This window comes from Fukomys damarensis, unplaced genomic scaffold (assembly GCF_012274545.1).
Source record: "Fukomys damarensis isolate Sample0158 unplaced genomic scaffold, DMR_v1.0_HiC HiC_scaffold_23, whole genome shotgun sequence".
Lineage (NCBI taxonomy): Eukaryota > Metazoa > Chordata > Mammalia > Rodentia > Bathyergidae > Fukomys > Fukomys damarensis.
This window is the reverse complement of record NW_022900935.1, coordinates 61,257,562-61,273,490: the sequence shown is the minus strand read 5'-3', so window position 1 is coordinate 61,273,490 and position 15,929 is coordinate 61,257,562. Positions and strand designations below refer to the sequence as shown.

General features: G+C 53.9%; 1 protein-coding gene across 1 annotated transcript; it reads left to right on the top strand.

The window, feature by feature from the left end:
- Positions 1–6,176: 6,176 nt before the first annotated feature.
- LOC104858342 lies at positions 6,177–9,199 on the top strand. Its single transcript, XM_033767569.1, has 5 exons — positions 6,177–6,223; positions 6,715–6,795; positions 6,935–7,177; positions 7,265–7,436; positions 7,691–9,199. The coding sequence occupies exons 2-5, from the start codon at positions 6,756–6,758 to the stop codon at positions 7,866–7,868; spliced, it is 633 nt and encodes a 210-aa protein (XP_033623460.1). The 5' UTR covers positions 6,177–6,223; positions 6,715–6,755; the 3' UTR covers positions 7,869–9,199.
- The last annotated feature ends 6,730 nt before the right edge of the window (positions 9,200–15,929 follow it).

Here is a 15,929-nt window from a genome sequence, read left to right as displayed (position 1 = left end):
TTAAATTGAGGTATAGACCATCTATTCCAATTTTTTGCAGGGTTTTTATCATGAATGGGTGTTGAATTTTATCAAATGCTTTTTCTGCATCTATTGAGAGGATCATATGGTTTTTGTCCTTGACTTTGTTAATATAATGTATTACATTCACTGACTTTCGTATGTTGAACCACCCTTGCATCTCTGGAATAAATCCGACTTGGTCAGGATGGATGATCTTCTTAATAATCCTCTGTATTCTGTTTGCCAGTATCTTATTAAGGATTTTTGCATCTATATTCATTAAGGAGATTGGTCTGTAGTTCTCCTTTTTGGTTGTATCTTTCTCTGGTTTGGGAATCAGAGTGATACTTGCTTCCAGGAATGAATTTGGAAGTATAGCTTCTCTTTCAATTTCATTGAAAAGTTTGAAGAGTAATGGTAGTAGTTCTTCTCTAAATGTCTTGTAGAACGAGTGGGAATCTTTGAGAGGTTTTACATCAAGGGACAAAGGAATAGCAACCCCTCCCTCATCATATCTGTTACCTTTTCCCAGACCCAGCAGGCCACGTGACCTCGGCCCCAGCCCTGTCCCGGAAATCGATGCCCTGCAGGGTGGTGGGAGACGGTACTGGTACTTAGTCCAGCAGCCAGTGAGCTTTCTGGGTCTCTGATGATGTTCTATAAGGCCGCTGCCCTTGGATGGCCAAGTTTTCTCATTGGTTCAGTATTTATGGCTGGGCTTTGTCCTGGGAACATACACAGAACAAGCGAAACAGCTGCTTGTCCTAGTGGAGCCTGCTGGCCCGTGGAGGCAGCTTTCTCAGAGGTGGGGATGGATCAGCTGGGTTCTGAAGGAGGAGCAGGAGCTGGCCGGAGGGTGCTGGGTGGAGGAGAGTGTGTTCGAGACGAAGGCCCCAGGTGTTGCTGGTGGGGCTGAAGGAGGGGAGGCGGGGAGCGGGCGGGGCCTCCTCACTCCCCTCACCCACCCACATGTGTCCAATCTCAGCACACAGAAGGACTGGGCCATGTCAGGTGCGGGCTTCCAGAGCCTACATCCTGTTTTGAAGTCTGTTTACTCTACAAAATTAATCCCTTTGATGCCTAGAGAAGAAAGATGTACATCAAACAAAGCCACAATTCTGGATTCCGGTCGTGGCCCAGTTACCACTGCCCAGTTACAAACTGGGTGAAGCCAATAGCCTGGCTAGGGTTTTCCCTTCTCTGCATGTGGCCTCCCGCCTCCCCCGGGGCCGGTGGACACAGGTTGCCCTTTTGCTTTCTTTCATTCATTAATCACACACAGTGTCTCCAGATGCTGGACCGGAGCCTCAAAGTCCTCTGCAGTGGGACTGAGCTGGAGGGATTTGTGCCCATGACAGATGGCTTTTTTTTTTCACCTGGACTTTTCTTTTCTTTTTTCTTTTTTTTGAGATAGGGTCCGGTTATGTAGTTCATGCTGGACTTGCATGTGAGGCATTCCTCCTGCCTCAGCTTTCCGAGTGCTGGGCTTACAGGTGTGTGCCAGAGTGCTCAGCTTCCCCCTTTAAGGGACACTGAAAAGCCACATGGTCCCTGCAGTCACTCACACCACAGGATGCAGCAGGCAGCGAGGGACAGACAAGACATCGAAATGCCTGGGCTCTCAGCCCCCCTCCCCTGTGTTCCAGCTTCATGACTTGAGTTGCTGCTTCTCCTCAGAGAGTTGGGACGTTGTTATGGGCTGGATCGGGTCCCCTCCCACCAACTTCCTCAGTTGAAGGCCTTCCCTGAGGACTTCAGGCTATGAATCTGGAGACAGGGCTGTTAGAAAGGTGACTGAGTTCAAACTAGGCCATTGGGGTGGCCCAGGTTCAATCTGACTGCTGTCCTTCCAAGAAGAAATCTGGGAACAGAGACACCAGGATGCCCATGGAGAGGACGCGCTGACTCGGAGAGAAGAGGCCCCTGGGGCCACCAAGCCTGTCGCCCCTTTACCTTGGGCTTCCTGCCTGCAGGGCAGCCATGGTGGACAGGGATGAACACCACCCCTGCCTGCCTGCAGCCCACGGGTGAGGATCCTCTGCAGGCGAAAGTGTTGGGGATCAGAAGGTAAATACAGTTCTCCTCCATTCCTTTTTATTCCATTAAGGAGAAAATCTCATTTGGCTGAGGTACATTTTTAACACCTTGCTAATACTGATAACTCTCCCTTAAAAAAAAAAAGAGATAAAACTCAAATGACATAAAATTAACCATGAACTGTTATAAAGGGTGTTTTTCCTGTAGCACTGAGTGTATTCACCGCATTGTGTGCCTGTCACCTCTGGCTGGTTCTAAGATACTCCAGGACCCCCACAGGAAGCACTGTTCACATGAAGCAGCCACTCCACATGCCGCCCCCTACGCCTGCCCCCTCTCCTCCAGGCCTGGCCACCACTACTTCGCCTTCTGTCTCTGGATTTTCTTATTCTGAGCATTTCACAGAAATACATTTATGGCACAGATGACCTCGGGCGTCTGGCTTCTTCCACTTGGCCTAGCTGTGCCCAGGCTCCTCCACACAGTGGCAGGAGATAGTACTTCATTCCTTTTTGATGACCGAGTAGTAGTCCACTGCATGGATAGAGCCTATCATTTTATTCCTGCTGCCTCTGATGGACATTTGGGTCGCTTCTATCTTTTGGCTCTTTTGAACTGTGCTGCTATGAGCTTTAGTGTGCAAGTACTTGGGTATGTTTTCATTCCTTTGGAGAATTTACCTAATAGTAGAATTCCTGGATCATTGTACCTCTATGTTTAAAATCTTCAAGAACAGAACTATTTCTTTTTTATTTGTCTGTTTGTTTGTATCAGGGATTGAATTCTGGTCCTTGTGCTTGTGAGGCAGATGGAGAAACCACTGAGCTAAATCCCCAGCCCCTAGAACTCTCTTTTTAATGAAACATTCAAACATTCACAGACAAGAGCCCTCAGCAGGCCTTTGAAGACCTCCCATGCCAAGGATGGGACCTGGGGCCTTGAGCATTCCAGGCAAGCACTCTGCCACTGAGCTATGTTCCAGCCTCAAAGACTTTGATTTTTAGTGGCATTTATGTCTACAGGATCAGAAAACCCAATTCTGGATTTTTGTCCAGAGCAACAACATGCATTTTTCTTTTAAAATAAAATTTACTTAAAAAAGAAAGTGGATGAAAGTCTATGGCATAAATAGGTAAGAACATTAAGAAGGTGAGGCCCAGTAGGTAGGTGGTTAGGTAGGTGAGCACTTTTGTCTATTTTATTCCCGTGTTCATTTTATTCCTATTTGTCTATTTGTTGATTTTATTATTTTGTCTGTTTATTCCTTCTTGCCAGTTCCTCAAATGATGCCAGGCACCTTTATTAGGTTCTCCAACAAAAGACCATGTATAGCATACTGATGTACAGTGGTCTCTGTACACAATCGTCAGTGGGATGTGCAAGGGGTGACTGAGGGCCAGGGATTTAACTCAGTGGTGCCGCCGTCTGTCTGTCTCGCAAGCACAAGGTTCCGAGTTTGATCCCCTGTACAAAAAAAGGTGATTGAGAACCCTCACCACTTGTTACTCAGACCTCATTTGTTACCTTCCCCAAACCTCAGTTTTCTCATATGGAAAGTGGAGGCGTTGGGGGAGTTAAGCGTGCTGGTGTGTGCAGTGCCTTCTTCGAAGGTTAAAGACTGTCCCTGTCGTTACCACTGTCAGCTGCGGCAGGGAGGATCACGGGAAAGGGGAGACTGCAGGAACGGGGAGGAAGGCCGGAAGAGCGCCAGGCCTGGGGATCTGCATTTTCATTTCCGCGGGGGCTCTTCATGCTGCCGCGTTCTGCAGACTTCCTGCTCTAGGTTCAGAAGCTGCTTGTAGAGTGGACACATTTGTTTGAATCTTGAAAAGACAGATCCATCCACCCCTAGTTGGAAAAGGCTGGGACAGGGCTCAGGAAACCAGGTCCTAGCTGGCTGCCCTTAAGGACGCGGGGTCAGCTGCAGGTGGCAGAGGAGCACCCCCGTCCCGAGTCATCACTGAAATCCACCTTGCCCCTCTCCCTGTCACACTGGGTCTGCACAAAGCTCACTCCTCTGCGTGTCCCTCCCACGTCCCACAGACCCCAACCTCCCCACATGCCCAGCAGAGCGAGCTGGGTCAAGTGGATAGAGGTTGCAGGGCTCAGCGGGGGACCTGGGACTTGTGTCCTCGGGGAGAGGAAAAGCCGCCACACTCAGGCCAGCTCCATCGCTTCCGAGGGTCCACGGAAGCAGGGAGACAGTGAGTGTCCCGTGGTGGCCCTCGGGTCCTCGGCGCGGTGACTGACTGGAGAGCCTTGAAGAGCGGGTCTTCCGAGAGATGTGGGGTTGATTACACTTCTCCATGACTCTGCGGCTTTCCCCAGCTCTGCCCTCTTGAAAAACACTTCCTGCCAATCTTGCTGTCCACTTAAGTGGCCTTTCATGTATCTCTCTTGCTGCCGGTCTGTGAGATTTTCAATAACCTCGCCCGTGTCTGCTCAGAGCAACCTGGCAGGAGGGCCCCATCCCACCACCACACACGTGCATGTGCACACACCACACACACCACACATGCAGTTGGGCACAGGCTGCAGGCTGTCACCACCTAAGGCCTCACATCACCGAATGCTGGTCCCTTTGTTCCATCCGGGTCAGCTCCATTGCCTTTGGGGGTGGCCCCCTCCCCACTCTTTTGAGAGCCCCACGGAGGATACCCACTTGGCTTTGTCCCTCCAGCAGGGTGGGCAGCAGTGTGCCCTGGGGACTCTCCCAAGCTTCCAGGCCAAGTCTCACCTGCTGGCCTCAGGCCCTCCCTCCCACCTGGGCCTGGGTAGGAGGATGGGACCTTCAGGGACAGGCTGGAGGTGCTACCCTGGGGCTGGGTCTCTGGGAGCACGAATGAAAATGGGCAACTGTGGGTGGCTGGACTTCTTCCACCACCAGGACAGCAGGGTATGGGGACACAGCTGTGCCCAGTTTCAGTGGCATTCTACGCAGAGCTAAGTGCAAGATGGGCCTTTCAACAGTGTGGAGGTGACCCCTCCCCTCTCCTGGCCTCAGTTTACTCATCTGGGCAGGGCACAGATCTTGTTATTATTCTGCTGGTGGAATAGCTATTTAGGAGCTATTCATGCTACCTGAAAACCAAGCCACGGCCACCGTCAGCTCTGGAGTTCTGGGTAGACAAGTTGTCCAGTACCTCACTTTGTGCTGGGCCTGCTTGGGCGCTGTTTGAAATGTAGATCTGATCACTGGGCAGGTTTGTTGAAGCCAGTAGACCAAGGGACTAATGCTATGGATGAGAATGTTAGTCAGAGGTTTAAAGAGTGGGTGGGGCTATACCATGAAGGGCCGTGCACGCGTTTGGGTAACACCAGAGTCCCCCAGGGTGGGGCAAGGGGGAAGCTGGTGGGGAACCTCCACTGTGACTTCCATGGGGAAGAGGGAGTGGCAGAGGCAGGGCAGGCAGGCTCAGAGCAGTCTGGTCTGCAGGGAGGAGCTTCCCGAGTCTGGCTCTGGCCTGGGGATGGTTGGGGCAGTGGGAGTGGGGTCTGGGTGGATGATTCGCTCTTTTGCAGATGGTTTGCTATCTCTAGAAATTAGGTAGGCAGGTAGTTGTCATCAGAATACACAAAAAACAGTGGAGACAAAGAAATATGTGCTGTGTCCACTTTTTAATTATTGTGCTAATTATAGCCTAATTAATAGACTTTTACTTTTTAGAGCAGTTTTAAGCCTACAGTAGAAAAATTAAGCAGAAAGTATAAAGAGTTCTCATCTTCCCTTCTCCCAAGCATACACACATTAATATCTTGCATTAGTGTGGTATGCTCCTTTCCACAGAACCAATTTTCGTAGATAAACTGTAGTCCATCGTTTGGGGTTCACGCTGTGTTCTACGTTCTATTGGTTTTCACAAATGCATAATGTCAGGTGCCCACCCTCATTACAACGTCGTACAGAATCATTTCTCTAGCCCCACCCTCCCCCCAACCCCTGAAAGTCACCGATTTTTTTTTTTTTTCTTTACGGTACTAGAGATTAAATCCAGAGTCTTCACACTGAGCCCCACCCCTGACCTTCACAATTTTTCCTCTGTTTCAATACAGGATGTCTCTGAGTCACCGAGCTGCCCAGGCTGGGCTTGAACTTTCAACCTTCCTGCCTTAGACACTTAGAGTGCTAGGACTGCACCTCCCACACCCAGCTCACCATTGAACTTCTGGTGCCTTAGTTGGGGTGAGACAGTATGTAGTCTTCAAACTGGCTTCTTTCACTGAACAATATACTTTAAAGGTCTCTCTTTGCTTTGCTAGCTCGTTTCTTGTTATCCCTGAATGATATTCCATTGCCTAGATGCTCCCCAATTTGAATGCAATGTTTATCCGTTGTGATTATGTTTTGAAGAATGGCGAGGCTCTGGTGGTGATGGCTGAGCTCCCAGCTGTGTTCTGGCAGCCTGGGTGGAGGTTTGGGGAGACAGTGAACTCTGGCGCTTCTCTGGGCCTGAGGTCGCATGGCGGAGGCAGAGGCGGGAGGGGATTTCTGGGCGTGAACCACTGTTTTAATTCTCCTCTTGGGCCTAGTGCAGATACTGCTGGCTGTCCCTGGCCCCTTTTGCAAAGGCCTCTGGAGCAGTGGTGGCCAGGCCTGCTCTGCTTTATCCCTGGGCCTGTGGGCAGCAAGATCCAAAGCTGACAGCCAGCAGCGGCTGAATGCTCTGTTCCCAGGAGAAAGTATCAGCGGCTGTGAGGAGTCAGACACCCCGGGGATGGTGCTGCTGGCCTGGACTGGGCTGGAAGGTTCTCGAGGTTCTTGGGGCAGCTGGGGCCAGGCTGCTGGGCTTCCTGGGTCTCCAGGGTGTGCTGTGGGCGGTGGTGGGCTCTGTGGTTCCCGCCCCCTGCACTGGTAGCCTGCTGCAGTTCTTTGCAGAATTATTTTTCTTTCCAGACTTAAACAAGGTCCACCCAGTGTCTGGGACATGGTTTGCTGCTCCTATGAAGGCTCCTGGCCAAGGCGGCTCCCAGATAGGGCGGCTGCCTCCTTCCCCTCTTAGCAGAGGCCAGGGCCTTTGGGATGGTGTGTGGGGTGTCCGTGCATGTGACTGCGGATGGGCCGAGCTTCGTCAGCCCTCCTCCCACAGCCAGGGAGCCGGGCCCCAAGGCCCCTGGGGAATCCACACTGCTGCCAGAGGTCAGTGCACTCCATGCCTTGTCCAGCTTGCTGCGGCCCGAAAGCTGCCTGCTCACGATGGCCTCTCTCTTGCCCTTGCTCCGGTAGTCTCAGAAGGGCTCCAGGTGGCTCCAAACACCAAGAGCCAGGAAGGCCCCATGGGAAAGGCGGCCCATTCCACCTTCTCGCTGGTACATCCTGCTTTGCTCTGGACCCCCAGAAGTTCCCTCAACTCCGGGAGCCCGCAGGAAAAGTATCTGCGGGAGGCTGCCGCACTCAGGTAGGAGGACGGCGTCCCTCCTTCACAGCTTGGGTGGATCCTCTTCTTCCAGGGAGGTGGCCGTGGTTCCCCACACACCCAGGTGTGCAGCAGGCGGCCCCAGAACAGGTGCAGCAAGCAGCTGGCATGGCCCGGTGATGCCGACGGATGCCCTGTGTTTGGCACTGAGGCAGTAGGAGAGGAAGTGAGGGGCAGGACCAGCTTCTGGGCCCTCCTGCCGTGCCTGTGTCCTGATACTCCTCCCTCCAACTCAGGTGCTGGCTCACATCCTCTGAGCATTCTGCCAGGGCCCGGAACCGCGGAAGGGACCAGGAAAGGGGCCCTCTCAGCTCTGCTTGCATCTTTTGGGGTCCCGTGGTGATCGAGCTCCCAGCTCCATCGTGGCGAGCAGTCCCCTGCTGTGCTCCATGCCCAGTGTGCCTGAGGCCCTGAGAAAATGAGGTGACAGCCCAGTGCTGGGTGCCGGAGAGGCGGCCTGGGCTGAAGGCCTCGTCTTCGTCGTGGATGGTGGGGACGGCTGCTCCGCCTGCCCCACAGCGTCTTGTGTCCACAACTCAGTGTCATGTGCTCTCTGGCAGCGACCTGCATCGGTTCCTGTGAGGCGGACAGAGAGGTCAGCTTTCAGCCACAATGAAGACATCAGGAAGTGGCTCTGCAGGGTTCGTGGCTCTCAGAGGCCCGAGGGGCATGGAGACTTTGATATCTTCTGTCCACTGTAAATTAGCCTGGGGGCAAAGCTGGAAGGCTGGGCCTCAGGATGCCTAGGGTCTTCTGCGACTGCCATGCTGTGTGTCCTAGGGGAAGTTGCCACCCCTCTCTGGGCTGGTGGTTAAACAGGGCTAGGGGGCTGGTGAGAGCTCCTCAGGCGCTTTCTGTAGAGCAACAGCCAGGTCCGGGACGGATAGGACAGCAGTGGTTAGGCTTGGGCGCACACTCTGAGATCTGATCCTGGGGCCGAGCGAGGCTCACACCCAGCCCACTGCAGGGTAGGCAATGAGGTGGGGATGTGGAGAAAGGCAGGCAGTGGCCAGGCCACAGCCGAGCCTGATACATGCGGCCATGCCGTGCTGCCAGTTACTCAGTTTGCTGTGAACAGGAGCACGCTCTCACCCTTGTAGTGAGATGTAAAGGAAAGTGGCAACATTACTGGCACGATTAATAGCCTGGGCGCTGTGCTCCTCTCTGTAGGTGTGCGTTTCCACTCACCCTCATCCTAACCCAAAGAAGTGGGACTGACATTAGCATCCTTCTATAGCCTGGAGACACTGAGGCACAGAGAGGTAACGGGACTTACCCAGAGCCACACAGCCAACAAGTGCAGAACAGTTTGAGTCCGGGCCTAGAGAAGCCAGAGTCCATGCTCTTCATCTCGAGGCCACACTGTCTTTGGCTGTAACAATAAAGGCCCGGAGCGGTGGTCACTAAATAGCTCTGCTCAGTGCTCTTCTGGAGAGCTGAACTTGGAGCCCAGCTGGCTGGGGCTGGTTGACTCCCAAGGAGGTCACTTGGAGCTCCACGCCTGGCCAGAGGAGAGCCGCCCCTCAGCCCCAGTCTCCCCTCTCCAGCATCCCAGCTTGGCTGGCATTCACTGCCCGGGCAGTGGGTAGGCCACCCGCAGGCATGAGGGCTGGCTCAGTGCCCAGCTCTCGGTGTCTCCCTGGTTTTGTGGAAGCCTTACAGAATTTCAGAGTGCAGGAAGAGGACACTAGTTGGCTGCAATCCCAGCATTCTGGGAGGCTGAGGCAGGAGGATCACCAGTTCAAGTCCAGCCTGGGCAACGTAGAGGGGCCCTGTTTTAAATTTTTTTTTCAATGAAAATGGCTGGGGCTGTGGCTCAGTGTGAAGGTGCTGGGTTCAGTCCCCATGGGGGGAAACTAGAATTTCCCCTTTACCCAAGCACTTTCTCAGGACTCCCTTTGCAGGACCCTTAGTCACGAAAAGGATTTGATTTTCAAAATTAGATACCAGCGTGGATGCTGTGGAGACAGGTTTTGTGTGGTAACAGAGGAGGCGAGGCCTGGGCCTCCGGGCAGGCAGGGGAGAGGGCGGCCCAGGGCCCCCCTGTGTGGGTGTGCTTGCGTGTGTGCTTGTGCGCGTGTGAGGGCTTCTGTCACCATTGCCAGGGTGGGCGTGCAAGGCGGCAGCAGCGTTCAAGGCCACGGGGCCTGGCGGAACAAAGCACGGGGGTTCTCTGCATGCAGGAGTCAAAAACAAATAAAACTGCAGCCCAGGCTATAAATAGACACAGGCTCAGCAGCCGCCAGCTCCTTCTCCCAGCCGAACAGCGGAACAGCGGCCCACGGCCAGCCTCGGCCCAGCCCAGTGTGTGGGGGGAGCCTGCTTTCCCCAGAGCAGGGCCTGGAACCCCTTCCCAGAGCAGCCAGGCTGCCTGGCGTGTGCCACACCCGCGACTCTCTCAGCCTGACCCTGGTCCTTATCTTCAAGGCGACCCAAACTTTGTGGGTCAGGGCAGATTCTCGGGCTCAGGTCAGCTGCTTGGTGGTGCTGGCCTCCGAAACGTTACCTGGGATCTCCCTGAAGGAGTGAATCTGTGTTCCTTACCCTCTGGCTCAGTCCTTTGCTCTCTGGGGTTGCACAGAATGTCCTGAGCTAACAGCATATCCTCTTCCCACAAATCCATCTTTCCCTCCCTCCTTTCCTCCTCATCCCCTTCCGCTCTCCCTCCCTTCCTTCTACCTTTTCACCAGTCTGCCCTTTCTTCCCCCCACCCACTCACCCTTGCACCCGCACATTGATGACCCACCTTGCTTGTTCCTCCATGCGGGATGCAGGTCTGGGCTGAGGTGCTTGGGGGCGCAGGAGCTGGGCCCTAGGACAGTCTGGCCCCTGCTGCAGCTCACCTGGAGGCTGGGGCTGAGGGCTGTGCTCTCCCCTGTCCCACCGGCAGACTGGCTGGGGAGCGGGAGGGGGACAGCGCTCCTGACCACATTGCTGCCCAACTCTGAAGTGTGTGTGGGTGCAGGGGGTTCATGAAGTCTGCATGGTTTCGGCGCAGACGGAGACCACATGGGGCAACGGGACACAGTGGCAATGATGGCAGCAGTACTGGCCGTGAGCGTCGCTTAGCAGATGCCTGCTGTGTGCCAGCACTGTGGAGAGCCACTGCGCCACAGTCTTCATTTAATCCTCTCCATGGTCTTGCTCTGCAGGACACGAGGGAGGATTCAGGAGGAGTAAGGCATTTGCGCTGGTCTGAAGCCAGAGCCTGGGGTAGGCCAGGCTCCACCCTCTTCACAACCTCAGTGATCTTGGCCAAGGCTCTTATCCTCTCTGAATGGCGTTTTCTTCATTGAAAAGGAAGGATTTGTCATGAAATCATGGACCTCTCTCCTTTGAAGGCCACAGGGTACATTTTAACGCTGGACCATCTTTATATGCTGGTGCTTTTGTTTTTAGAATTCACCGGCTAAAAAACTCACAGTGACAAAAAGCTACTTTGAATTCAGCAGCGGTTTAAAATCAATTTGTATTTGGTTATTTGCAAGCGCATGTATGTGCATTTGAAAAATAATCCTGACGTGGGCACTGTTTATTTAATGCGCACATTCAGGGTGGGCATGTGGATCTTGGTTATTGCATTAAGACCCTGCAGGACCCCTGCCCGATGGCTGGGTCTTACATTGTTCTTTCCCAGTCTGCATTCAGTAATCCACAGTGTGACCAGGTCCTGCTTGTGCCCTGTGCGAGAGCACAGGAAGAAGGGACGAGCAGCAGGACAGCGTGCAGAGAGACGCTGATCCACAGCATGTGTCGGAAATGGCAGGCAGGAGAGGTTGTGCAGCGGCCCCTGGATGGCTCCACCACATGGGCAGTGTCACGCGTGCCCCTCCCTCTGCTGTCACAGAAGCAGGTGGCTCAGCTCCACAGAGCACTTCATCAGGTGCTGGCTCTGCTGTCCTGGGGGAGGGTCCCCCAGGAGCACTGTGGCTCAGACATCAGCACCCACTCATTGCTGAGAAGCGGAGGGGTTGGCATGGCACCTGGGGGCTCCCCAGCCCCTGATGGAGGTGGGCAGTGGTGTAGGCTTGGGGAAGGGACCGGGCAGTGTTGCCAGGTGTAGGCTTGGCCAGGGACCTGGGGAGTCTGCCCACTTCTGCCTGGGCCTGGTTGGCACTGGGGACCCAGCAAACTAAGCCCTCGGGGACCCTCTGGGGTGACAGCCCCTCATTGAATCCAACCAGTTAATTAGGAAGAAGGGGAGGAGGGGAGGTGGCCTCCACCTTGGACTGTTCCTTGTCTTTGATGCCCATTCTCTCTGAGGTCCTCAAGCAGGAAGCACAAAAGCCTGGGAAACATGTCAGACCTTGTTTTGTCTTTGTTTTTATTTTTATTTATTTATTTATTTTGGTACCGGGGATTGAACTCAGGTCCTTGCACTTGCAAGGCAGGCCACCAAACTGCTGAGCTAAATCCCTGGCCCTGTCTTTGTTTTTAAAATCATTCCTTTCTGAGATTAGATTTGGGTTTACTGCATGCACCAGCATCTGGCCTCCCTGGGGAATGAACGTTGACTTTGCTCCTCCTCCTCCTCTATCGCCTCCTTCTCTGTGGCCTACTCTTCCCCTTCTCTGCCTCCCTGCAACACAGAGGGCATAGTTCATGATGCCACTGTGGGCAAAGGAGGCCCTGATGGTCCAGACTGTCCCCTAAGTCTGCAGAGGCCGCCTCTGGCTAGCAGCATGGGGAGGAGGCTGGGCCTGCACTGACATCCCGGAAGCTGCTCGTGAGCTGCAGTTTGACTTTGGGTCTTATGGACCATAGAGTGAAAGATTCAGGATCATGACAACATTGTGATAAGCAGGCTACAGCTTTGCTTTTAGAGATGCCACACCGATCCCCAGGGCCGCCTGAGCACGGGCTGACCCTCTTCCTCAGGCTAGGTCAGCCCCACAGTGGTTACCCCTGGTCTCTTTCCTTCTTGCTTGTCTCACAATTGCCGTTATTTTTCTCTATATGTGTGGATACATCTCCCACCCTGGAGATAAGTGTCATGAGGGAAACGTTCATGTCTGCAGCTCTCCAGGGTGAGTTTAAAGACTGGATGTTTGGGTGGTTGGTTGGATGGATAGGTGGATGGTTGGAGGGGTGGAGGGGTGCACGGATGATAGGTGGATAGATAAGTGGGTAGTGGATGGTCGGTGGGGAAGTGGACGGGTGAGTGGGTGGACAGACGGTTAGGTAGAAGTTTGGGTGGGCGAGACAGTGAGTGGGTGGATGGATGGGTGGGCGGGCAGGTGGGTAGATAACGAATCAGTGATCACGGGATGGATGGATGGATGGGTAGACTGATGGATAAGGAAACAGGCAGATGGCTTACTGGATAGAGGGCTGGCTGGCTAGAGAGGTACAAGGAAGGAAAGAGATGGATAAGTGAGCTACGAGACTCATTGTGGACCCAGTAAGATTAAGCCTGGAGGGAAAGAACCTCATGTCTTCACTTTAAAATGGTTCTTATTAGTGGTAAAAGGAATAAGACTTAGAGTCTAGTGGAGGATGTAAGAAACCCACTCTGAAAATCAACGGGTATGTTTGGAACTGACCTGAAATGTATATATGTATCTAGATGAATGCCAGAATACCCAGGTACCACAGGGGTGGAGTTCTCTCTACTGAGGTAGGTTTCTGGGAGCAAGGAGGTGAGGACAGCCGCTCTGGGGAGGCCCAGGGCTGCCTTTGACGGGATCGACAGCTGAGGAGAACTTGCAGGTGAAGGTTCATCAGCCAGTGCTCTGGAGGAATGAGGGTGATAAAGACTGGCAGAAGGGGTATTTTCAGACTTCTGGGGTTAGGATAGGAAAAGCCTCTTCGCTTCCATGGGGGCCCATGCCCTGGAGAACAGTTAGCTGTTGCTTTTCCATGGGAGGAGTAGCCAAGCAGTGGCAGCCATTTTTAATCTACCACATCAAGCCACTCTTGAGCTAGGCTGGTTTGGAAAGGATGGAGTCCTTGGGACTCTACTGGGCCTTGAAAATTTATCCTCTATGCAGAATCCCTTTCCTTCGTGCTACTAAAATTATGTAGCTATGATGCAAATTTGCTGTGCAAATTGGATGCCCCTACTCTCCCAAGCCTTTGGGAACTGTTGAGACACAGTGACGTCCACACTGCAGGGGCCTCTGTGTTGATGCAGGACCTCTCCTCAGGCAGTTGGTTCTGTGCCTCTCCTGCCATGCCTAGAGATCCTGGGCCCCTCACATGTCTCTGTCTGGCCTCTGCCTACCACTACCGACTGCCACCGTGGCAGTCTGAAAGCCGGTCCACAGGGTCAGGGAGAGGAGGGCTGCTCCTGGGAACAGGGAAGTCAGCTGGCCTTGGGGACCCTGAGGCACAAGCTCCTCTGCTAATGAGACTCAGGCCAGGGCGGGTCCCCTGGGCCCTAGGACAGGAAGTCCTTCTGTTTGCTGGTGACTCACTAGCGGCCTCCTCACGGAGATACCAACCTGAGGCCGCTATCACAGTCCAGGGATGTGGGATTGTTCCCTGGTCACTTCACAGCTCCGCAGCCTGGGGAGTTTTCAGTCTAAGAATATTCCCCGCCCTACGTGATTCCTTAAGGCAGCCGCTGGCCTGCTCAGGAGGCCATGCTTAGGATCATCACTGCCATTATCATTATTGAGATGAATAATGATGAACACAACTTCCACTGGGAGCCCCCACACCCCAGGTTGGTGGAAGCCCACAGAGATCCCTTTTTAGGATGGCAGGAGCACATCCCATGCCCCTGCAGCCCAGAGGTCTCTAGGGTACCCGTATCCTACACTCTCCCAATCTGTAGATGGTGGAGTGGGCAGGGATGGTCCTTGTCACCAGAGGAATCCTGACCCTTTGCAGGAAGGGCCACAGGGTCTGGAAACATCAACCACAGCACCGGGCCAGAGCTTAGCTGGCACCAACCTTGGGCTGGCTGGGCTCCTTTGAGCTGGCTGTCCTTGTGAGGCTGGATGTCCTGGGCCAGGGGCTCTTCCTTGTCAGCCCCATTGCCTGGTCTTGCCATAGATTGGCAGGGTGGCCGGGACTGCAGTTGCAGGGGACAGCGGACAACAGGAGCGAGAGGGCGATTCTGAGGCCGGGATAGAGGGGTCTTCCACAGGGCCGCTGGCCATCCTCACAGCCATTGAACCGGGAGGCACGGTCTGGACAGGTCCTTTGTAGACTTTCTTCTCGTCCACAGCCGCCCACCCTCTGTCACCCACCTCGCACTCTGGAGACCCGAGAGCTGGGTTTGTGTCGGGCAGGGCAGGCTTGGGTACGTATAGGCACACACGTGCACACACACACTTAGCTACACACGGATGGTCTTGGCAGACAGAGGAAGAGAAGTAGGGACAGACAGAGGAGGAGGGGCCTGGAGGGAGGCAGGAGGGCGTGAAAAGGAGTGGCAGGGAGAGAGAGAGAGAGAGAGAGAGAGAGAGAGAGAGAGAGAGAGCATCTGAGAAGGATGGAATCGGAGGACAGGACAGAGAGGAGCAGTCGCTGGTGCAGCTCTGCCCTCCCAGTCAAGCCTATCTGCGGGGCATTTCTCACAGAAGACCCCTGATGTCATGAGGGGCCACTCCATACTCTTATCAAATGGGAAGGCAGAAGAGCCGGAAATTTAGCTCAGTGGTTCTGCTGTCTGCCTAGCGAGCACAAGGACCCGCATTCAATCCTTGGTACAACACACACACACACACACGCACACACACGCACACACACGCACACACACACGCACACACACACACACACACACACGCACACACAAATGGACACTCCAGTGGGAAGGCAGGTTCTTCAAGTCCACCAGGCATGTGTCCCCAGGCCAGCCTTGTACTCAGCATTTCAGGGAACAGAAAAAGAGGGATTAAAAAAAACCCAGTTCCACAAGCAGATCTAACTTTGACACCCCAACCTCACACTGAGTCACACTGAGAAGGCGGGAGGCTCAACAGAGACCTCGCTCCTCAACACGGATCTGGCAAGTCCTGAACCAAGCATTGGCAGGTCAGACTCAGCAAATGGAGAGGAGAGGGAGGCCTCACGACCAAGCTGAGCTTACTCTGGAAGGGGGAGATGGCCTGAGAACTGACATACCTGTGCAATTCATTGCACTGACAGAGTCTGGGAGAAAAGCCACCTCCTAGGGGCCGAGAGGACGCCTGTCATCTACGTCCACAGCCACATCACTGACTAGGGTTAGCGCCTGGAATCCGGGGGGAACTACAAGGTCGGTGTGGGAGAGACAGATGGCACGTGTAGAAAAGTTAGTCGTTACAGAAATACAAACTGAAACGCAGCTTTGACTACACGGAACGGAGTGGCCAGAGTCACAGGAGCTGACGTCGGAGGGGCGGGAGAAGTTTCCAGTGCTTTGGGGAATATTCCTAGGAGTGGAACCCCTGGGTTGCACGGGGATTTTATGATGAACTTTGAGGAATTGCCAAAACTTTTTGCACAGCAGCTGAAACTTTCTACATCTCCACCAGCCGTGTGCCC